This window comes from Petaurus breviceps, unplaced genomic scaffold (genome assembly GCF_028583685.1).
Source record: "Petaurus breviceps papuanus isolate PSGF00001 unplaced genomic scaffold, PetGlider_PUasm1.0 108, whole genome shotgun sequence".
NCBI classification, from domain to species: Eukaryota; Metazoa; Chordata; class Mammalia; order Diprotodontia; family Petauridae; genus Petaurus; species Petaurus breviceps.
Genome location: NW_027185593.1, coordinates 2,873,112 through 2,893,042, shown reverse-complemented (window position 1 = coordinate 2,893,042; position 19,931 = coordinate 2,873,112). Strand labels below are relative to the sequence as shown.

Sequence of the window (19,931 nt, the reverse complement as noted above, 5' to 3'; positions counted from 1 at the left end):
TTCATGTGACCTTGCTGCTCACTCAGGCTATCGTCCTATATTCAGGCTCCCTCTCCTGAGTCAGACTCCTAGAAATACTTGTTGCTCCCAATTCCTGATCCCCCCTCACTCTGCAGTTCCTTGGCAGTCCTGCTTCTAATCCCATCACCAACTGAGCGGGCTCTTTCCAAGGTCAGCATCCCTTCAGGGCCTCTGGTCAATCCGTGTTCTCCCTGACACTGCCCAGCTCCCCCTCCCTGCTCCTGGATATGCTCTTCCTTGGGCTTGCTCTCTCTGAACTCTTCATCTCTGCCTGGACACTCCCCTCTCAGTCTCCTTTGGTGAAACACCATCTTTCACCCACCCAATAAGGGCGACATCCTCCAAAGTCCTGGGCTGGCCTTTCTTCTCTCTCTACACTTTCTCCTTCGGTGATCTCAACATCACTCACTGGTTCAATGATCACTTCTAGGCGGATGATTCCTAGATCTATCCATCTGGCCCTACTTGGTCTCCTAAGTTCCACTTGAATACAACCAACAGCCAGTTTGATATGTCCAGGTAGATTCCCTATAGGTATCTCAAATCCAATGTATTCAAAGCAGAGATCTTAGCCCCTCCCCCTCCCCCTAAGGAGAAGAAGAAACCTTTCTAATCACCCTGGTTCACAACCTTGATTCTCTCCTGTCTTTGTCCCCCTTGCTCCCAGCCCATCTGCTGTCAACTTTTGTAGACTATGCCTTTACAGCATCTCTAACCATTCCCCTCCCCTGGCCCCATGTACAGCTCCTTCCATAGCTCAGACCATCACTACCTCTCATTGGAACTTGTGCCCAACAGGCCATCCTGTTCCCAGGCTCAGACTGTGTCACTTCCCTCCTCAAACATCAAGGCTCTCTAGAGCCTCTCAGATAAAGCCTAAACTCCTTAGCCTGGCATGGATGTAAAACCTTTCCCAAGCTAGCCTCCACTCACCTTCCCAGTCTTCTTCCATACAACCTCCCTTCCTGCCTTCCAGACCCCAGTCAGCCTAAGCTTAGTGGTACCCCGTGTGCACCATGCAATCTCCCACCAAGCTCGGCCCCTGGCACATGGGGCCTTCAATGGCGGGCCTGCAGCCTCTGCCTCCTAAGTTCCACAAGGATCATCCATGGGCCTTCTGTGACACAAGGACTTTGCTCCCATCCTCAGTTACCACACTCCTGAATATCTACTTTGGGTCCACTGCTCTGTCTGCTTGTTGTCTTTCTCTATCTCCAGTAGAATCTGAGTACTCCAACTGTTTCCCTTTTTGTCTTGTATCCCTAGCACCTGGCACAGTACCTGAGGGCACACAGTAAACGCTTAATAAATGTTGGCTGAATTGAATTGAATCCTTATCTGAAAAAATAATTTTAAAAACATACCAGACAAATGGTTCTCTAGCCCTCTCCTTGAAATCCCCCAAGGAGCGGGAACCAACTGTCTCCCACGGAAACCTACTCCACATTTGGAAAGTTCTGCTTAGGAAGGTTTTCCAGATAACCTAGAACTGCCTCCTGCCGTGAGTTCTGCCTTCTAGGCCCTAAATCCATAAATAAGGGAATGAATGAGTGAATGAGTCTTCTTCTAGGTGACAGGTTCACTCATTTGTCAAACCATCTCTAAGGGCCCTTAGTCACAAGAGCCTGTGATCCAAAGGCCCTCCCAGCTTGGCTCTTCTAAGTTCCAAGGTTTCCCCTCACCCCTAGTTCTGATATTCTATGTTCTAGACTCTCCTAGTTCCAACGTGCTGTTAAGAGGTGAGGTAATATTCCTAACCCTTAATTTTGTCATTTCACATAGCTTAAAACAGTTCTTTTAAACCAAACAGATGTATTCATTGTTTTTTCTACTTATCCCAGCAGAGTTTCCTTGGAATGGCTCCAATCAGTGCTTACAGATCCATAAATGGTAAATCCTTTTCACCATAAATTGATGTTCTATTGGAATCTCATCAGAAAAGTTCTGGTAGAAGCAGGGCTTCAGAGGTATAAACTTTGGCAGTGGAGGAAAGTTGTTAGCTTTTTCTGTAAAGACAAAAACAATTACACTTCATTAGAATTAGGTTACTGAACTCGGAATACTTCGTTGACAGCAATCTAAGTCTTGGAGCACATTTCGCACACTTAGTAGCATCTGCCATAGCTCTGTGATGCAGTTACTGGCAAGGGTAGCATTGGGGTGGAGAGATCTGGGTTTTAATCCTGATCCTGCCCCTTCCTACTGCTGGGAGCCTGGGCCTCCTTAAAGTGCCACGAAAATGTGAATTGTTTCCTCCCTTCTACTACCAAATGTCAGAGTTGTGCCATATATGACACTCGATGGGTCAGTGTGGAGTAGTGGTCTGGGAGCTGGCTTCCAAGTCAGAAGACCTGCTGGTCAGGACCTTGGGCAAGTCCCTCCTCTTGGTGCCCCAGACCGCTCACTAAGGCTGGCCTTGGGGGTGGGGGCACTCAGAACTAGTAGAGGAATTTTTTCACTGGTAGATCCCCACCCCAATGAAACCACAGGTCAGGTCCAAAAAGACACATGATTCCTCGGTCCTTTGTAGGTTTTTTCATTACCTTACATTCCAAGGCATTGTTCTCATATTAACTCAAAATTTAAAGATGGCATTATTTGTCAAATTTGAGCATGTATGACATAACAGAACAACTTCAAAGTCCTCAAGAGCTACCAATGCCAGAGCCATCATTAGGAGGCAGGGTGATGCAATGGGGCCTAGCTCCAGGGCCTGCACACAGCTGGCACTTAATCTCTGTTTTAAAAAGCTATTGTTCTACCTTATTGTCTATTACTCTTCCCGTGCCCCACAATACAAACAGATCTCTGCTCCCTGCTCACGGATCTCCATCTCTGACCTCTGCGCCTTTGCACTGGTGGGTCATCCCCCTTGCCTGGAATGCACTCTCTCATCTCCACTTCACAGAATCCTGGTCTTCCTTAAAAACACAGCCCCAGGACTACCTTCTACAACAGAGGCTCTGAACCTTTTTCTGGGTCATGAGCCCCTCAGGCAGCAGTCTAGTGAAGCCTGGGAGCCTTGTCTCAGAATTATGTTTTAAAATAACTGAAAGAAATGCTAAATTTCAGTTACAAGTTAGTGAAAATAAATGTGTCTTTTTTTTTCCCCACCCAAGTTCACAGATCCCTTGAAATCTAGGCTAAGAACCAACTTCTGGTCTATAAGAAGTCTTCTTCCTTCCAGAATGGCATGTAAGGGCCTCCCTTCCCCTTCTTGGCATTCAGTTACCTAGTATTTATTCTGTGTATTTTTAGATTTGGGCCTGTCTCTCCTGCAACAAGGTGAGCTCCTCTGGAGTTGGGATTGTTTCATTCTTTGTGCTTGAACATACAGCCTCTAGCATGTAGAAATGCGAAATAAAATCTTGCTAATTTACTGACTTGTTGAACAGAACTTGGAGTCAGAGACCCCAAGTTCCAATGCCAGCTTGGTCATTTATTACCTGGGTGATGCTGAGCATCACTTTGTGCAAAGTCACTTTGCTCTCTGGGGCTATTTCCTCATCTGTAAAATAAGGAGTCAGTCATCTCCAAGGTCTCTTCCAGGCCCCACATCCCACGACAGTGGTATGAATGTGAACTTGGGTTCTGAAAAGTCTCGGCAACCAAGAAGTTTGCTAAAGCCCTACCACAACAGGATGAAGCACTAAAGCCTTAAACAGAGTATTAACCACCAGGACCATCTACCTAAGACATGGAGGGAAGGGTTCAACTCTCTAGTCCTGTGAGCCACGCCCAGAGGGAAGAAACTGTGCCTCCTTGCAGTATTAGGATTATTATTACTGCCCTGAAACCCTCCTCGGATGCAGGCTGGCATGGAAATGACCATGGGCTCTCAAAAGTTTTCCGAGTACACTCTAAATCACTACTGATTAGAGAAATGGAAATCAAAACAACTCCTAGGTACCACATCACAACTGTCAGATTAACATGACAAAACAGGAAAATTACAAATGCTGGAGAAGATGTGAGAAAATTAAAACACTAATACATTGCTGGTGGAGTTGTGAACTGATCCAACCATTCTGGAGAGCAATTTGGAACTATGCCCAAAGGGCTATAAATACTTTCAAATCCTTTGACCCAGCAATACCACTCCTAGGGTTATATCCCAAAGAGATCATACAAATAGGAAAAGGACCCACGTGTACAAAAATATTTATAGCAGCCCTTTTTGTGGTAGCAAAGAATTAGAAATTGAGGCGATGTCGATCAAATGGGAAATGGCTGAACAAGTTGTGGCATATGAATGTAATGGAATACTACTGCGCTATAAGAAATGATGGGCAGGCAGATTTCAGAAAAACCTGGAAAGACTTAGATGACCTGATGCTGAGTGAGGGGAGCAGAACCAGAACAGCCACACTGTGTGGTGACTGACTTTGGTAGACTTAGCCCTTCTCAGCACTGCAAGGTCCTAAGACAAATCCAAAAGACTCACGATGGAAAATGCCATCCATATCTAAAGAAAGAATTATGGAGTCTGAATGCAGAGTGAAGCAGACTATTTGCTCTCTTTCCTTTTAATTTTGTCTCTTCTTTCTCGTGGTTCATCCCATTGGTTATAATTCTTCTTTGCAACATGACTAATGTGAAAATAAAAAAATTTTTTTTCCCAAGTACATCCCAAGTTCTGGCATGGCCGTGCTAAGCTAGAAAGCTCCACATGCAGATCCAGAGTCAGACTGCCTGCGTATAGCCCAAACCCTGCCTCACAAGCACCGAGAAGCTCACTAGGTGAGTCACTAGGAGATGAATTTCTCTGCCATAGCAACTGATAAAGACCATGCAAGGGGGTGGGGGTGGGTAAGAGGGTGCACCATCAGTGGAGGGTGGAAGAATCAGAAACGTAAGTGACTGGTGATCTCAAGGAGCCTATTCATGGTGGAGCACACGAGTTTTTCCTCAGATGTTAAGGTGCCTTCCTTTTTGGGATGTCATGATGTTAACTAAACAGTTCAGATCTTCCAAATCAATAGATTTGGGGCTCCCATAGCAGCCATTCCACTCTGTTCTGAGTGCACTCTCTGACCACCTAAAACACCCTGTGCCTGTCTCAAGATGATTGACATATTGCCACTCCATGCTTCCTTCCTCCACCCCAGTGATTCTGTATCATTGGCTGCCATTGCTCAAACCCTGCTTTTGGTCCCTCCTGTCTGCTCCTTTATTCGCAGCCCACTAAACCCAAGTCTACCATGACCCCTTGAAAACTCCCCACCAGCCCTTCTACAATGTGCCCTCTGGAATGTCTACTTCTGTGGCAGACTCACTTTCATCTTAAACCTTTTCCTTTCTCACTCCTTTCATCTTCTTGCATCCATTAAGATCTGGTACCCTGCTGAGGACACAGCTTCCCCAGCCTTCTGTCCAGCCTTGTCTGGGCTTTCCCTCATAACCCTCAACTTGCTGCTTGGGATGAAGGAGCTGGAATCCTCTATGTGTCCCACTGTCCCTTCTACTCTCCTTCTACCTCTATTACTCAATCACCTCTCCCACTTTGAGGTTCATTCAATCCATATTTATCACTCAATTCTGGTTGGATGTTGTCTACTCACTATCAGGATATTTTCACTCCTTCCTCAATGAGTTCAATGCCTTGAACAATCTCTCTCTCTCTTTTTCTTTCCCTCCCTCTCCCTCTCCTCCCAAACTCCTGTCCTCATTTTAGGGGACTTCAATATTCATATGCCCTTAGCCCCAATATCTCAACTTACTCATTCCCCTTTACCTACTCTTCTACCATGCCTTGGTCCCACACAAAGATGGTCATCCCTGAGATCTTACCATTGCTCACAAATGCACCATGTTTGTGAACTCTGAAACTCCCTGTTGTCATTTTACCTCTCCCTCTGCCTTACAACCTGAAACCTTATTCTTCAACCTCATCATGACCTCCAGCTCTTTGCTCTTTCCCAGCATCCCTGCAAGATCAACATCTCTCTACCCTGATCTAAGGGTCACAGGGGAGGTGAATAAGGGAGTAGACAGGAGGAGACCAGAAACAGGATTTGAACACTGGTGATTCAGAAGCACTGGGATAGAGGAAAGAATGATGGGGTGAGAATGTCAGTCAGTGGAGGCCAGGTACAATTCTACACCATCCTCTCATCTCGAGTCTCTTGCATCCTCCTGAAAATCTTGCCCTGCCAAGCCTCAGTCTTAAGATTACTCCCACCATGAGCTGCCTTAATAAATATGGAGAATATCATGAAACCATACCCACAAATCTATGTTAAATAATTTCAAACAGGACATCAATGTGGCAAGGCAATCCTCTGACACTGACTGACCACTATCCCACTCACCAAAGCGGTCTCTCCAAACCTTTTTTATCACTCCTCAAGCCTCCCATGATTTCCTATCCCCACCACCCTCTCAGCTGAGGATCTTGGCTCACTGAAAAAACTGAAGCCATTCACCAAGATCCCCTGCCTCCCTTCTCCTCATCACTCCTCTTTCATCCCATCTCACACCAAGAGGCGGCCCTTCTTCTTGTGAAGGCAACCCCCTCTCTGCATGTACAAGGTATCCCATTCTATCCCATCTCCACAAGACTGTCCCCTCAATCATCCCTAGTCTTACTTCAAGCTCTGTCTATTGGCTACTTCTTTACTGCCTATGCAGTTTGTCTCTTCCTCCTCAAAAAACCCTGCATCCCTACTAGCTGGTGTGGTTGCTGTTCAGTCATTTTTCATACATGTCTGTTTCTTTGTGACTTCTTTTTTGGGTGTTTTCTGCAAAGATACCAGAGTGATTTCTCCATTTCCTTCTCCAGCTCATTTTACAGAAAAGGAAACTGAGGCAAACAGGATTAAATGACTTGCCCTGGGTCACACAGCTAGCCTTGGTTGAGGAAGAGTCTTCCTGACTTCAGACCTGGTGCTCTACCCTCCCTACTATCTATCACCCTACATCTCTTTTCCCTTTTGTGGTTAAACTCCTTAAGAAAGCCATCTACATTAGGTGCCTGCCTTTCTTTTCCTCTCACTCTCTTCTTAATTCTCTACAGTCTGGCTTCTGATCTCATCATTCAACTAAAGCTGTTCTCTCCTAAGTTATAAATCACCTTTTAATTGCCAAATCTAATGGTCTTTTCTCAGTCTTTATCCTTCTTGCCTCTGTGCAACCTCTGGCACTGCTGATCACCCTTCTCATCCTAGATACTGTCTTCTCTCTAGGTTTTCCTGACACTGCTCTCTCTTCCAGTTTTCCTCTTACCTGTCAAACCAACCCTGTCTCCTTTGCTGAGTCTTCAGCTAGTGGTGTCCCCAAGACTCTGTCCAGGGCCACCTTCTCTTTTTCCTCTATACCATTTCCCTGATGATCTTATCAATACCCACAGTTTCAAGCACTATCTCTATGCAGCTTACTCTCAGATCTAATTGTTCAATCCTAAACTCTCTCCTTACCTCCAATCTCACATTTTCAACCACTTTTCAGGCATCTCATTTACCATTTGGCCTATTCTATTTTTTTGAACATTATTTTCTTCAGTATTTTTTGTACTCTCTTCATCAAACTGCTGACTCTTTTTTCATGACTTCCTTGCATCACTCTAATTATTTTCCCCAATTTTTCCTCTACCTCTCTGATTTGGTTTTTAAAATCATTTTTGACCTCTTCAAGAAGTTCTTTTTGGTCCTGAGACCTATTCAAATTTTCTCTTTGAGGTTTTGTGTGTATCTGATGTCACTGTCTTCTGGGTTTGGGTTTTGACCTTCCGTGTCACCATAGCAACATTCTAAGCTCAGGTTCTTTTTCTGTTGTTTGCTCATTTTTCTAGTCTATTTCTTGGCTTTTAACTTTACATTAAAATTGGGCTCTACTCTACACTGTCCCAAGCTTCAGGTTTTTCATGCTGTTGTTTTCAGATCTAGGTTTTGGGTGGGGGGTGGGGAGAGGGGGTTCTGAAAGTTTTCAGTTCTTCCGAGGGGTTATGACCTATGGAAAGGTGTGGTCATTATTCTCCTGGCCTGTGCTCTGGTCTGTGAGCAACCACAAGCACTCTTTTCCACCCTGGAACTGTGACCAGGGTTCCGTGCACGTGCACTCTAGTGTACCAGTGCTCCTGACCCTGACCTGGGCCTGCAATCTGGAACCACTTATGGACGACATAACAGAATTCCACACCTAGTGCCAGCAAAGGGTACCCTGTAATCTCCTTCTCACCAGTTGCCCAACCCCTTTACCTTCTACATGGTGATAGTTCCAGAAGCTAGCAGGCTACTGATCTGGCTGCTCCCCAGACTAACAGCTGGCTTGCTGGGGTGTGGCCTGTACTGTGCTGGCCAGTGTTCCACTCACATCCCAGGGATGTGATCTTTCCCGCTGACCTTGTCTTGAGCGGTTTCACCCTAACCTTTTGTTATTCCTGCCACTCTGTCATTTTAAGACATTATCTTCAAGTTGTGTGGAGGGGAATTTGGGAGAGCTCAAGCAAGTCCTGCCTTTACTCTGCCATCTTGGCTCCACCCCAACTTTTCAGGTGTTTCAAACTGGAAGTCTTATGGACATCTTGACTCAACAAGTCCCAAAGAGAACTATTATCTACCTCCCCCTCACAACTCTCCCGTCTTCCTAACCTCCCTGTTACTGTCCAGGATACCACCATCCTCCCAGTCACCCAGGCTTATAACTCAGATGTCATTTTTAACCCCTCAATCTTATTCACCTCGCATAGCCAAACTACTGCCAAGTCTTATCACCTCTGCCATCATAAAATCTCTCCTTTGTGTCCCCTTCTTGTCATTCACACAGCCACAAGATGAAGCAGGTCCTCACCCACCTTATGCCTGGCCTACTGGAGTAGCTTCCTGGTTTGTCTCCCTGTCTCAAGTCTCTCTACACAGCTGTCAAACTGATCTTCCTAAAGTCAAAGTCTGACCATGGCACCCCCCTATTCAATCAACTCCAGTGGCTCCTACTATCCCCAGGATGGAATATAAAATCCTCTGTTTGGCTTTTAAAGCCCTCCATTACACGGCTCCTTCCTACCTTTTCGGTCTTCTGACAGCTTACAGAGCCTTCCCTCATCTGTGATCCAGTGATGCTGCCATCTTTCCTGGCTGAACTGCAGGCCTGGCACTGTCCCCCTCTCTGCATCTCTGCCTTCTGGCTTCCCTGGCTCCCTTTAAATCTCAGCTGACATCTCACCTTCTACAGGAAGCCTTTCTCAGTCCTTCTTAATTTCAGTGCCTTTCCTCTGAGATTATCTCTGGCTCACCCTGTACGAATCTTGCTTGTCCATAGTTGTTTCAATGTGGTCTCCCCCCTTAGGACGTGACTGCCTTTGAGAGCAAAGACTAGTTTAGTTTGTATCCTGTTTTTGCATCCCTGGAGCTTAGCGAGGCACATGGCACACAGTAGGTATTTAATAAATGCTTGTTTTTGGACTGAGAACTGAAAACAATAAAAAGACAAAACACATCCTTGGAAAACCTCCAAATAGTGAGAAATATGCAGAGACAAATTTCCAACCTAATTATCTTACATACAGAACACGTAGGTTTTTTATAGCACTTTCAGCCTTCGTGTTATGTTTGGAAATTTAACAGAGCACTAGTACTACTAATAACGAAAGTGAAGACTCTACATAGAACTTTAAAGCTTGGAAAGCGATTCACGTAACTTGACATCATTTGACCCTCACTCAGTCATACTAAATGGCAGGGACAAGATCTAAACTCTGGTCTTCCTGACTCCAGAGCTGACCTCTGCCCACTGCACCATCAGCTCCTTATCTCAAGCTAGCCTCAATTCCAGGTAGAGTCACCGTCAAATTAAAAGCAGATGCATACCACACCTAACCAGATTTTGGCCTGTTAAAGACTTTCTCCTCCTTCCTCCAGCCCCAGGAGAAAAGGACTGATCTCTCCTGAAACCTTCATGGTGCTTAGTTTAGCTCTGGCTTTTTCACTTACTGCATTCTCCCTCCTATTATTTATCTGTGTACATGTCCTTCCCACCCGCACCCCTAAAGGAAGACTGGAAGCTACTTGAGAACAGGACCTATGTATGGCCTCTCCATCTTTGTGTGGCCAGAGCCCCTCACCACGTGTCTCAACACACAGTCAAGTCCTTACGGAGGCTCTCTCTTACCTCCCTTGTCTGGAATGCACTCCCTTCTCACTGCATCTCCTAGAATCCTTTCCTCCCAATGTCAGCACAGGGGCCTGCTCTTACATGAGGCCCTTCCTCGCTCTCCCTGTTGCCGGTGTCTTCTTCTCCAAATTACCTAATATTTATCGTGTATGTATTTTGTATCTCCTTCTATGTGAACATGCTGTCTCCCCCTAGAGAATTTAAGATCCTTGAGGGCAAGACTTGTTTCTGTTCTGTCTTGGTACGCCATCACACAGCACAATGCCTGGATGCAGCCACTGAAATAAATTCTGACCCAGAGCCTTTGTGAGCCCCTCCCAATCTGGCTGACACCTCCCTGTCTAGGTTTCCTAAATGTTACTTTCTGTTACTCAGTCTGCATTAGAGGCAAGCAGAATGGCTGGGTGGTTTGCTGTTCCTCTTCTGGGAGATTTCCTTTCTGGTTCTCAGGCCTTTGCACAGGCTGCCCCCTTGCCTAGAATGCACTATTTTCTCTTTCCCAACTCTTGAGAGTCCCTTGCTCTCTTCACAGCTCTGTTCAAGGGCTAACTCCATATAAGAGGCCTTTCTTGATTCCCAAGCAGCTAATGCCCTCTCCCCTAAGTCAGAATGACTTTGTACGTATTTTCTATTTGATATGCTATATAAATGCAGTTTCCCTCATAGTGTCTAAGCTCCTTAAATGTAGGGACTCCACTTGGCACATAGTGGGAGCTCAATAAATACCTGTTGATCAAATGAATGCTAAGAAAGCAATTAATACTAAGTTAATAGAAGCCTAATGCCCAGAAACGAGACGACAGTTCCCACATAAGTTGCCTTAGTCAGATTACATCTGTTAGACTGTGTTAATTTCACATATTCTAGTAAAGATGTTAGTATATTAAAATGCCTTGAAAGACGAGTGGTCAGAATGATGTGGTCAGATTTGGTCAGAATGAGTGGTCAGATTTTCGAGCCACTGAACAATTAAAGGAAACAGGAATACATATATACATATATGGAGTGAAGAAAGCAAGAGTTCTTTGGTTGCTAATTACCTTTGTTAGGTGAGAACACTTCTTGATGGAATAGCCCAATCAGAACTAGGCATCAGCAAGGTCTGGACACTTCCCAAGAAAGTCTGTTCAGACTGGCTGAGGAGCCCTGGTTACACTGGAGGGTCTGTATAAAACTGGGGGCTAGTTCTGAGCCCAGATTTCCATGTCCGGCAGGGGAGAGGAGGGAGAGCTGCCTTTTGGCGTGGGAGGAGAGGAGAAGAACTTCTCCACTTGGCCTGGGCCTCTTCTCACTCCCCCAAGTCCCCGTCTCTGTGGTCAGGAGACTCTATAGCATTGGAGGGGCTGGCGTTCTCATCTTTCCAGTCGAGGGCTAGCAATGCACACAGGGAATCAGTGGCTGGCAGCAGCTTCTGTATCCAGAGCCAAAAGCAGATGGGTCCCCACGTGGAAGGTCTGCCCACAGCAAGGCTCCACCCCCATCTAGGGCAGCATCTTGAGGGCTCCTTCCAGGAGCTGGGAGAGACCCCTTCCCCCATGTGCTCTCTGAGGGCACTCCAGACTTCTAGGGAGGGAAATGGTTTGTACCAATTGTTCTTACTATGCCAGCTCCTTTCTAAAAGCTAATTAAGGCTGAGGGACTAATTGATAGCACTCACAAAGGGGTGAGGACTCAAACTATAGTACCAGAAAATCAATGCCTTTCTGAGCCCTCTGGCTCATCTCAGAACCTTAAGGGGAATCTAAGAGCCATGCTCCTCAGAGTAAGGGGCAGCTGGGACAGTGGCAGCAGAACACGAGCCTCGTTGGAGAAGAGAAGACTTAGGGGGTATCTTCGAAGAGGGAAGTACTATCATGGGGGAGAGAGGTAAAACTTGTTCTCTGAGGCTCCAGAGGATAATGAGGAAGAAGGTACAGGGAAGCCAACTGACAATACCTAGATCCACTCTGACTTTAAGATTCTGATTATTCTAACGTTTTAAATTACCTTTTGATCATATGTGCTCCTATGTGCACATTTGCATGTATGTGCTACAGTACTTTATGTAGATTGTAAAACTAAAAAAGAAATGTGGTTAAAGGTCTGAGTCTGTAAAAAGCAGTAAGATTCTCAACTCAAAGACAGTAATGTATCTTAATAAGGAATGAGACACAACTAATGTTCAGTTATATTTCTGAAGAATACAAACTATTCCCAGGCCAATTCCAACTTCTAGAAACTTTTTTTGGTCTGGATCTATGATTTCACTGGGGGAGGGAACACCTGGTCAGGAAGCTGCCTTCCCCAGTGCAGAATGGCAAATACTCTACCACTCTGAGCCGGTCAACTGCCTAACACACCCCAGCAGCCTCCAAAGGGAAGACCTTGACCTGATCCCTGGGGAGTGTGGGCAGACATTTGCAAAACATCCCATGTTGTACCTTAGTTAGCTGCTTACCCCTAGTCTCAGCCTTGAATGGCTACACCTGGGGCCTGGGAGGGAACCACTGGTCACATGGTCCTGAATGTCTCTGACCTAGTCTGATTTCAGAAGCTAAGTCTACTCTGACAGAATGGCTGAGAATACCAGGTGCTATAGGCTTGGGGGCGCTAGGGGGCGCCATAGGGCACAGAGCACTAGACTTGCAAGAAATCCAGCCTCAGACACTCGGCAGCTGTATGACCCCCCTGCAAGTCAGTCCACCTCTATTTACCCCATTTTCTTCATCTGTAAAATGGGGATAATAATAGCACCTCTCTCCCAGGGTTGTTGGAGGACCCAATGACATAATATCTGTCAAGGGCTTTGCAAGCCTAAAGTGTTACATAAATGTTAGACCATTATTATTCTGTTTGCCCTTCTGAAGGTCGAGAAAGGTGAAGTATCGCTGACCTCTCATGACAGCTAAACGAGGATCCCAAGAATAGCCCCCACGGAAATGGGCGTGAAGCAGGCACTCTCACACCTCAGGCTCTTGTGGGGTGTGTACAGGGGCTAGACAGAACACCTGGATGGAGGGGGAGCCACGCTTGGGGCTGCAGTGAGCATGTCTGGAGCCCCTCAGCCCCACAACGGAGGACAGAGCCCCTCAGCTGACAGGACCCGATGGGGCCTGTGGGAACCCAGGCTCACCCATGAACTACTAGCAAGCCCTGCATGGGGCCTTCTAATGGTGGGGGACAAAGACGAAAAGAGGAAAATGACACGGTCGCTTTAACTGGACGACACACCCCAAAGCCAATACTCCACTTTTGCTTTCAGTGTCCTCCCCACAAAGTGCTGCTGGACATGGAAATACAAGCCACTGATTGTGTTCAGTGCATCCTGCCTCTGGAAGGAGGGGCCAGAACTGGAGCTGGAGTGGATGCTTCAGTCCCAGCATCCACTGCGGGGAGCAAAGGTATGTATGATGGGGCAACTGAGAGAGCAATGGGGGGACAGCTAAGCCGAGCTGGGCGCCAGAGCCTCAGAGCCAAAATGACAAGCCTCACTTCTGGAGTTCTGTAAGAATGACATGGCCTCTTCGGGGATGGGCCAGCACCATTCTGGCCTTTCTCTGCCTCCCCAGAGAGTGCAGCCTGACAGGTACCCCAAACTTAACACTAGATCAATGATGAAATAGTATTTCCATTTTATAGATGAGGAAATTGAGGCCTATAGCTAGGAAAGAGATAAGAGTAAACAGGACTATTCTCAGCAATCCAATGATCCAAGACAATTCTGAAGGACTCACGATTAAAAGTGCTAGCCATCGCTGGAGAAAAAACCGATGGAGTCTAAATGGACACCAAAGCATGCTTTTTTAACTCAATTCATTATTTGGGGTTTTGGTCTGCATTTTCTTTTGCAACATGGCTAATGTGCAAATGTTTTATATGAATGCACATATATAATCTTTGCCAAATTGCTTGCCTTCATGGGGGGTAAAGGGGAAGGAGGAGGGAGAATTTGAAACTCAACATTTTTAAAAACAAATGTTAAAAATTTTAGTTTACATGTAATTGAGAAAAAAATTTTTTTAAAGAGTAAATAAGGAGTAATATGTAGATCAAGGTTGAATCTTCAAGAGATAGGAAGCAATCAGAAAGAGGCTATGGTCACCAGGGAGGAAGAGGATGTAACAGCAACAGCAGAGATCAAAGTGCTGGCTGAGGAACGAAACACTCAGGACCCAGGGAGGAAGCAGAGTTCCCGGCACGGCTTGTCTTTCAGGAAGGGAGAATCTGGGATGGCAGCAGCAGAAGCCCAGAAGAGCTTTCTCTGGCAATTCTATCTCTTCTGACAGAAGAGTGGGCTGAGCCCACCTGTGCCACTGCCCCGTGCCTTCAGAGGCCAGGGAGCCTCAGGGTAGCAATCTCAGTCCTCCCCCGCCAAAAAATCAATCTGTAAAATGACGGGCTGGAATCTAAGGTTCTCTCCAGCCTGAAGTCCAAATTTCCCTCAAGTGAAAGTGGTTTTTGCCTCGCTGATTTCCCAGAGCAGCGGTCTGGCTCTGCCCTTTGCCCCACCAAATGCTACCACACACAACACTAGTCTATTGGACGTGCCCCACACCTAAGAATTTACACTTGTGGAGGGCAGGACTCTTGAGGATCCCCAATGCCTTGCATGTAACAGGCCCTTAAAAAATGTTTCCAAATCTATTGCTGCCTCTGAGTGCTTAGAGCAGGGGCCAAGCACAGTCAGGCCTCCCCAAAGCTTCGCTGAATTAACCCAGGAATCATCAGCTGAGCTCACAGAGCAGGAGAGTTTCTCAAGGCTCCTCAATGTGGACACTGAGCATCTGCACCCTTATAAATGCCCAGACAATGTGTTCCGAGCCAAACAAACCAGAGCCAATGAAGCCACCTCCTCCTCAGGTCGCGCGCAGCACTGATAAGGAACGTGATACGTGATACTGGTCCTTACCTGACATTGCTCTTACAGTCGCTCCCCTGAGTCAGCTGGCGGATGAGGATGGCGACCCTAGAAGAGAAGGGGACAGGAATCACAAGCCAGCCCAAGCCAGCAGCTGCGGGGGGTGGGGTCTTCATACACCACGGTGCGGGCCCCTGCCCACATTCAGCCCCATCAGAGGTGGTGCTTGAGCTTGGGCTCAGCTGCTGCTATAAGCACCCACAAGTGAAACGCACCATCTGCTCTTCAGGCAAATACCTCCCTGCATGCAAGGGAAAAACTCAACCAAACTAACCTAGGAGACATCGAACCCTCTTTTGGGGGACAATTGTCCTTTTGTTTCTAAGTCCTCCAGAGCAGCTTATCGTATGACTGGATGGCAGCAATCTGCTCTCTCAATAAGGGCATCAATACCTCCCGACCCAGACAGTTCTCTCATACAAAACGCTGCTGTCACAAGACCAGAGGACCGTGGATTTAAAGCTGGAAGGGACACTAAGCCAGCAAGCCCAACACCTCCCCCTGTCGTTCTACAGATGAGGAAAAACAAGCCTGAGAGAAGAAGTGGTGTGACAGTCAAACTTCCAGGAGGCAGATGTGGTAGGTGCAGGATTTGAACCCAGGATCACGGACTCCAAAGCAGTGTTCCTCCCACTGTCCCGCCGTGCCTCTGGTCCATAGTGGACACCCACAGACTACAATCCCAGCACCTTACATGAGGCCCAGCACTCAGAAAACACTTATCAACTGCTTTCTAAACTCTGCAGGATACCCCAAGGGATGAAAAAAAGATCACGCAAATTCAACCCAGGGTGCCCGGCGATGCCTTGTACTTCCTTGTCTCTGCACCACTCCCTGGTCCCCAATGGCTGCCTTCCTCCTTTCTGTGGCCCTGATCAAACCCCCTGTCCTCCAGGAAACCTGCCTCACCTCCCCACCCCATGCTCTCTTCCTCCCAGGACAGCCAGAGGAATGACTGTTTGCTACAACCACCTGACACTCAGTAATTTGCTACTGTTTTCTACAATTAACCATTTCTTCCCACATTTACATGCCCCCCAACCACTTTTCTCCCCGAGGGAAGCCCTGCACAGAATGGATGCTCCCTAAGTGGTGCACAACTGCATTTTTAGCTACAAAACCCAACCAATCAAAAAACATTTATTAAGCACCTATTATATACCAGGTACTGTGCTAAACACTGGAGATAAAAAAAGAGACAAAAGACAGTCCCTGTCCTCAAGGAGTTTACAACCTAACAAGGGAGACAACATGCAAATATATACAAATCAAACATTATACAGGATATATAAGAAATAAATAACAGAGAGAAGGCACTAGAATTAAGAGGAGGTGGGAAAGGCTTCCTGTAAAAGATGGGATTTCAGCTGGGACACAGAGGAAGCCAGGGAGGTAAACAGGGAGAATTAAGGAGGGAGAGCAACCTGGGCATGAGAACAATCAGAGAAAATACCTAGAGCCAAGAGACAGCGGGTCTGGTTCATGGAAAAGCCAAGAAACCAGTGTCATTGGATGTAAGGCTACACCTTGGAGAGTAAGGTGTAGGGGGGCTGGAAAGGCAGAAGGAGGGCCCTGAGCGCCAAACAGAGCATTTTGTATTTGTTTCTGGAGGCACCAGGAGCCACTGGAGTGCCGTGTGTGAGACATGAGAGAGACAGAGCCGCACTTTAAGGAAATCACTTCAGTGACTGAATGGGGGGTGGACTGGAGTGGAGAGGCTGGAGGGAGGCCGACCTAGCTGCAGCCTAATGCAATCAAGGTGTGAGATGATGAGGATTCATATTACAAGGGTCACAATCGGAGGAGAGAAGGGGGTGTATTTGAGAGATGCTGCCGTGAGATAGACAGGCCTTGGACACAGCTTGGATATGGGGGTGAGAGAGTGGAGTACAGACTGACTCCTAGGTTGGAGCCTGAGAGCCTGGGATGGTGTTGCCCTCTCCAATAATAAGGAGTGGGAGGTTGTTTGGGGGAAAGATAATGAGTTCTGTTTTGGACGTGTTGAGTTCAAAATGTCTCCTGGATATTCGCTTTGAGATGTTTATTTTAAAGTTGTTTTAAAGCAGTTGGAGATCTGAGATGAGAGGTCAGCAGAGAGGCTGGGGCAAGATTAGGTAGATGTGAGAATCGTCAGCACAAAGATGATAATCCATGAGAGCCAAGAGCCAGTAAGATCACTAAGACAAGCAGTGTAGAGGAAGAAGAAATGGGCCCAGGACAGAGCCCTGAGGGATGCATACAGTTAGGGGGCATTCCCTGGGTGAAGAGCCAGCAAAGGAGACAGAGAAGGAGCGGTCAGAGAGGTAGGAGGAGAACCAGGAGATATAGAGGGGTGTCCCAAAAAAGGCAGAGAGAAGTGAGTATCAAAGAGGAGAAGGTGATCAACAATGTTTAAATCTGCAGACAGGCCAAGGAGAATGAGGATTGAGAAAATCCTCAATAGCTCAAAGACAGTTTTCTTTTTTAAGTAAGGAATTCAATTTAAAAAGTCAAGTCCTACCTTTCTGACAAATGATCATTATGACATGCAGTTGGACAGGCAACCCAATGAGTCAGTCCCTTTGTACCTCTATCTTAGGTACCAAGGACTGGAGTGCCCCTTGACATTTCTGAACCAGATTAAAATTGGGAAATATTTAATCAAATAAATAAAAACATGACAGCAGATGATGTTAATAAGTGGTTTTCTATGTCAATATGCAGCCTGCAAAGACCCTTAGGTAGAGTTCAATGGCCCTGTTTCCATTCACAGCTACAGATGGACAATGAGCTGAGCCCCAGAAGGAAGAGCTCAGGCTGAGCTGCACAGGGGAAAAGGCACAGGATTTTCTTTTTTGGAGGGCAATTTGGGATTAAGTGACTTGCCCAAGGTCACATGGCTAGTTTTTGTGTTGTGTCTGAGGCCACGTTTGAACTCAGGTCCTCCTGACTCCAGGGCCGGTGCTCTATTCACTGTGCCATCTAGCCGCCCCAAAGGCACAGGATTTTCAAGGAGTACAAATACTGGTGTTAAACACACAGTGGTTCTCCCAGGGATGCTGCACGACTGTGCATCATGGTACACTGTGATCTCAGAATTCAAAACTGAGATTATCCCAAAAGTAAGGGAAAGACGCATAGTAGGTGTATATGGGGCAGCTAGGGGGTGCTGTGAACAGAATGCTAGGAAGTCAGGAAGACTCACCTTCTCAAGTCTGGCTTCAGCCACTTACTAGCTGTGTGGCCCAGGGCAAGTCACTCCACCCTGTCTGCCTCAGTTTCCTCATCTGTAAAATGAGCTGGAGAGGGAAATGGCAAACCATGCAGGTATCTCTGCCAAGAAAACCTCTAATGGGGTCCTCTGAAGAGTTGGACACGACTGAACAACAAAGGGTATACTGGCCACAGTATATGACAAATAATGACTCGATCAGGAGAAGACGTATGACCTGAAAATGACAAAGGCCAGTCTTGAACTGGCCCAAGGGCCACCGGACAGGGCTGAGAACCAGGGAAAGAAGGGCTCTGGGGCACTGCACAGTGCTTGCATCGAAGACTTCTGGAAAGTCAGTCAAGAATCACACAAAGTGGCCATCCTGGTGAGATCATGGATCCACTGATGTTATACAATCAACTTCATTCAATGACAGGATTTCATCATGTACTACATTCACTGAAGGGATTCACTAACAGCACAGACCTGTGAACACACTGGTGAAGGAAACAGCAACACCAGGAATAATAAAGATGACAGTAACAGTTAACATTTATATAGTGAGACAGGCACTGGGTATACAAGGCAAGGCCAAGGTTTATTCCTGCCCTCAGGAAGCTTCTAGTCTGGGAAGGGAGACCACGTGCAAACACAATTTAGACTGATGAAGACAGGTCATCTCACAGGGAAGGCACTAGAGTTAAGGGGGAGTAGGAAAGCCTTCCTGTAGAAGGGGGGACTTGAGCAAGAGGGAAAGCAGTCCAGGCATGGACGACAGCCAGAGGAGACATGAGGAGCTAAGAGACAGAGGCTCTTGTACAAGGAAACACAGCTGAAAAAAGAAATGAGCAAGGAGTGCTTCTATTTCATTAAATGGGGCTTAGTCTGCAATAGTCCAGTCACACCACAAAACTACCTGTGGGTCACTGTATGTGATGATACACAAATCTCCCGTTTCCATATCCCTTTACCATATGCAGAGTGCCTTCCTCACAACAATCCTTTGAGAAAGTTGGTCATATATTTTTACCCCCATTTTACAGATGAGAAAACTGTAACCTTACCAGATGCTACCAAAAGAAGCAGAGTGGTTAGAATGAAAGGCAAATTCTTTGGGAGAAGACAATTACTTCAAGTGTGTTGTCTAAGGTGGGACAAAAGCAAGTACCTTATAATACATAGATAATCCTCATTTAGTTTTTCTAGTTTATCTTAAAGCTATCTTACTATTTGAAATCAGAATTAGAAACCTAATTTTCCATGCATAGAACTCATTAATACTTTCTTATTTTTCAGTCATCAACTGACAAATATTTATTGAACATCTCTTATGCACCAGCATTGTACAAGATCCAGTGAAAGATACCAAAAAAGAAGAACAAAGACAAGAACTGGAAGCAGGACATGCAACTGGAACTTTGTCTCCAAATGTCAAAGTTTGGAGGATGTTAACAGCATATGTACTCCAGTGGGCAGGAGAAAAGTGACTATAGCACCTAGTTAGCAATAATATTGGCCAACAATAATGACTAATATTTATGTAGAGTTTTACAGTTTGTAAAACACATTAGAAATATCTTACTTTATGATCACAACAACTGTGGGGGGGGAGGGACTACTGTTCCTATTTTGTTGATGCTGAAACTAAGACAGAGCTTAAGTGACTTGTCCAGGGTCACACAGCTAATTTATGTCTGAGGCCACATTTGCACA

The 19,931-nt window shown here is 46.2% G+C and overlaps 1 protein-coding gene across 3 annotated transcripts in view; it reads right to left on the bottom strand.

The window, feature by feature from the left end:
- SCAMP4 (secretory carrier membrane protein 4) overlaps positions 1-19,931 on the bottom strand; it is a 110,127-nt gene that overhangs the window by 54,775 nt on the left and 35,421 nt on the right. For all 3 annotated transcript variants that reach the window (XM_069072736.1, XM_069072559.1, XM_069072647.1), the window contains 2 exons: positions 15,017-15,073; positions 1,899-2,027 (listed from right to left, as the gene is read on the bottom strand). In XM_069072736.1, coding sequence (XP_068928837.1) covers positions 1,899-2,027; positions 15,017-15,023 — 136 coding nt within the window. In that variant the 5' untranslated portion in view covers positions 15,024-15,073. The remainder of the gene's footprint in view (positions 1-1,898; positions 2,028-15,016; positions 15,074-19,931) is intronic.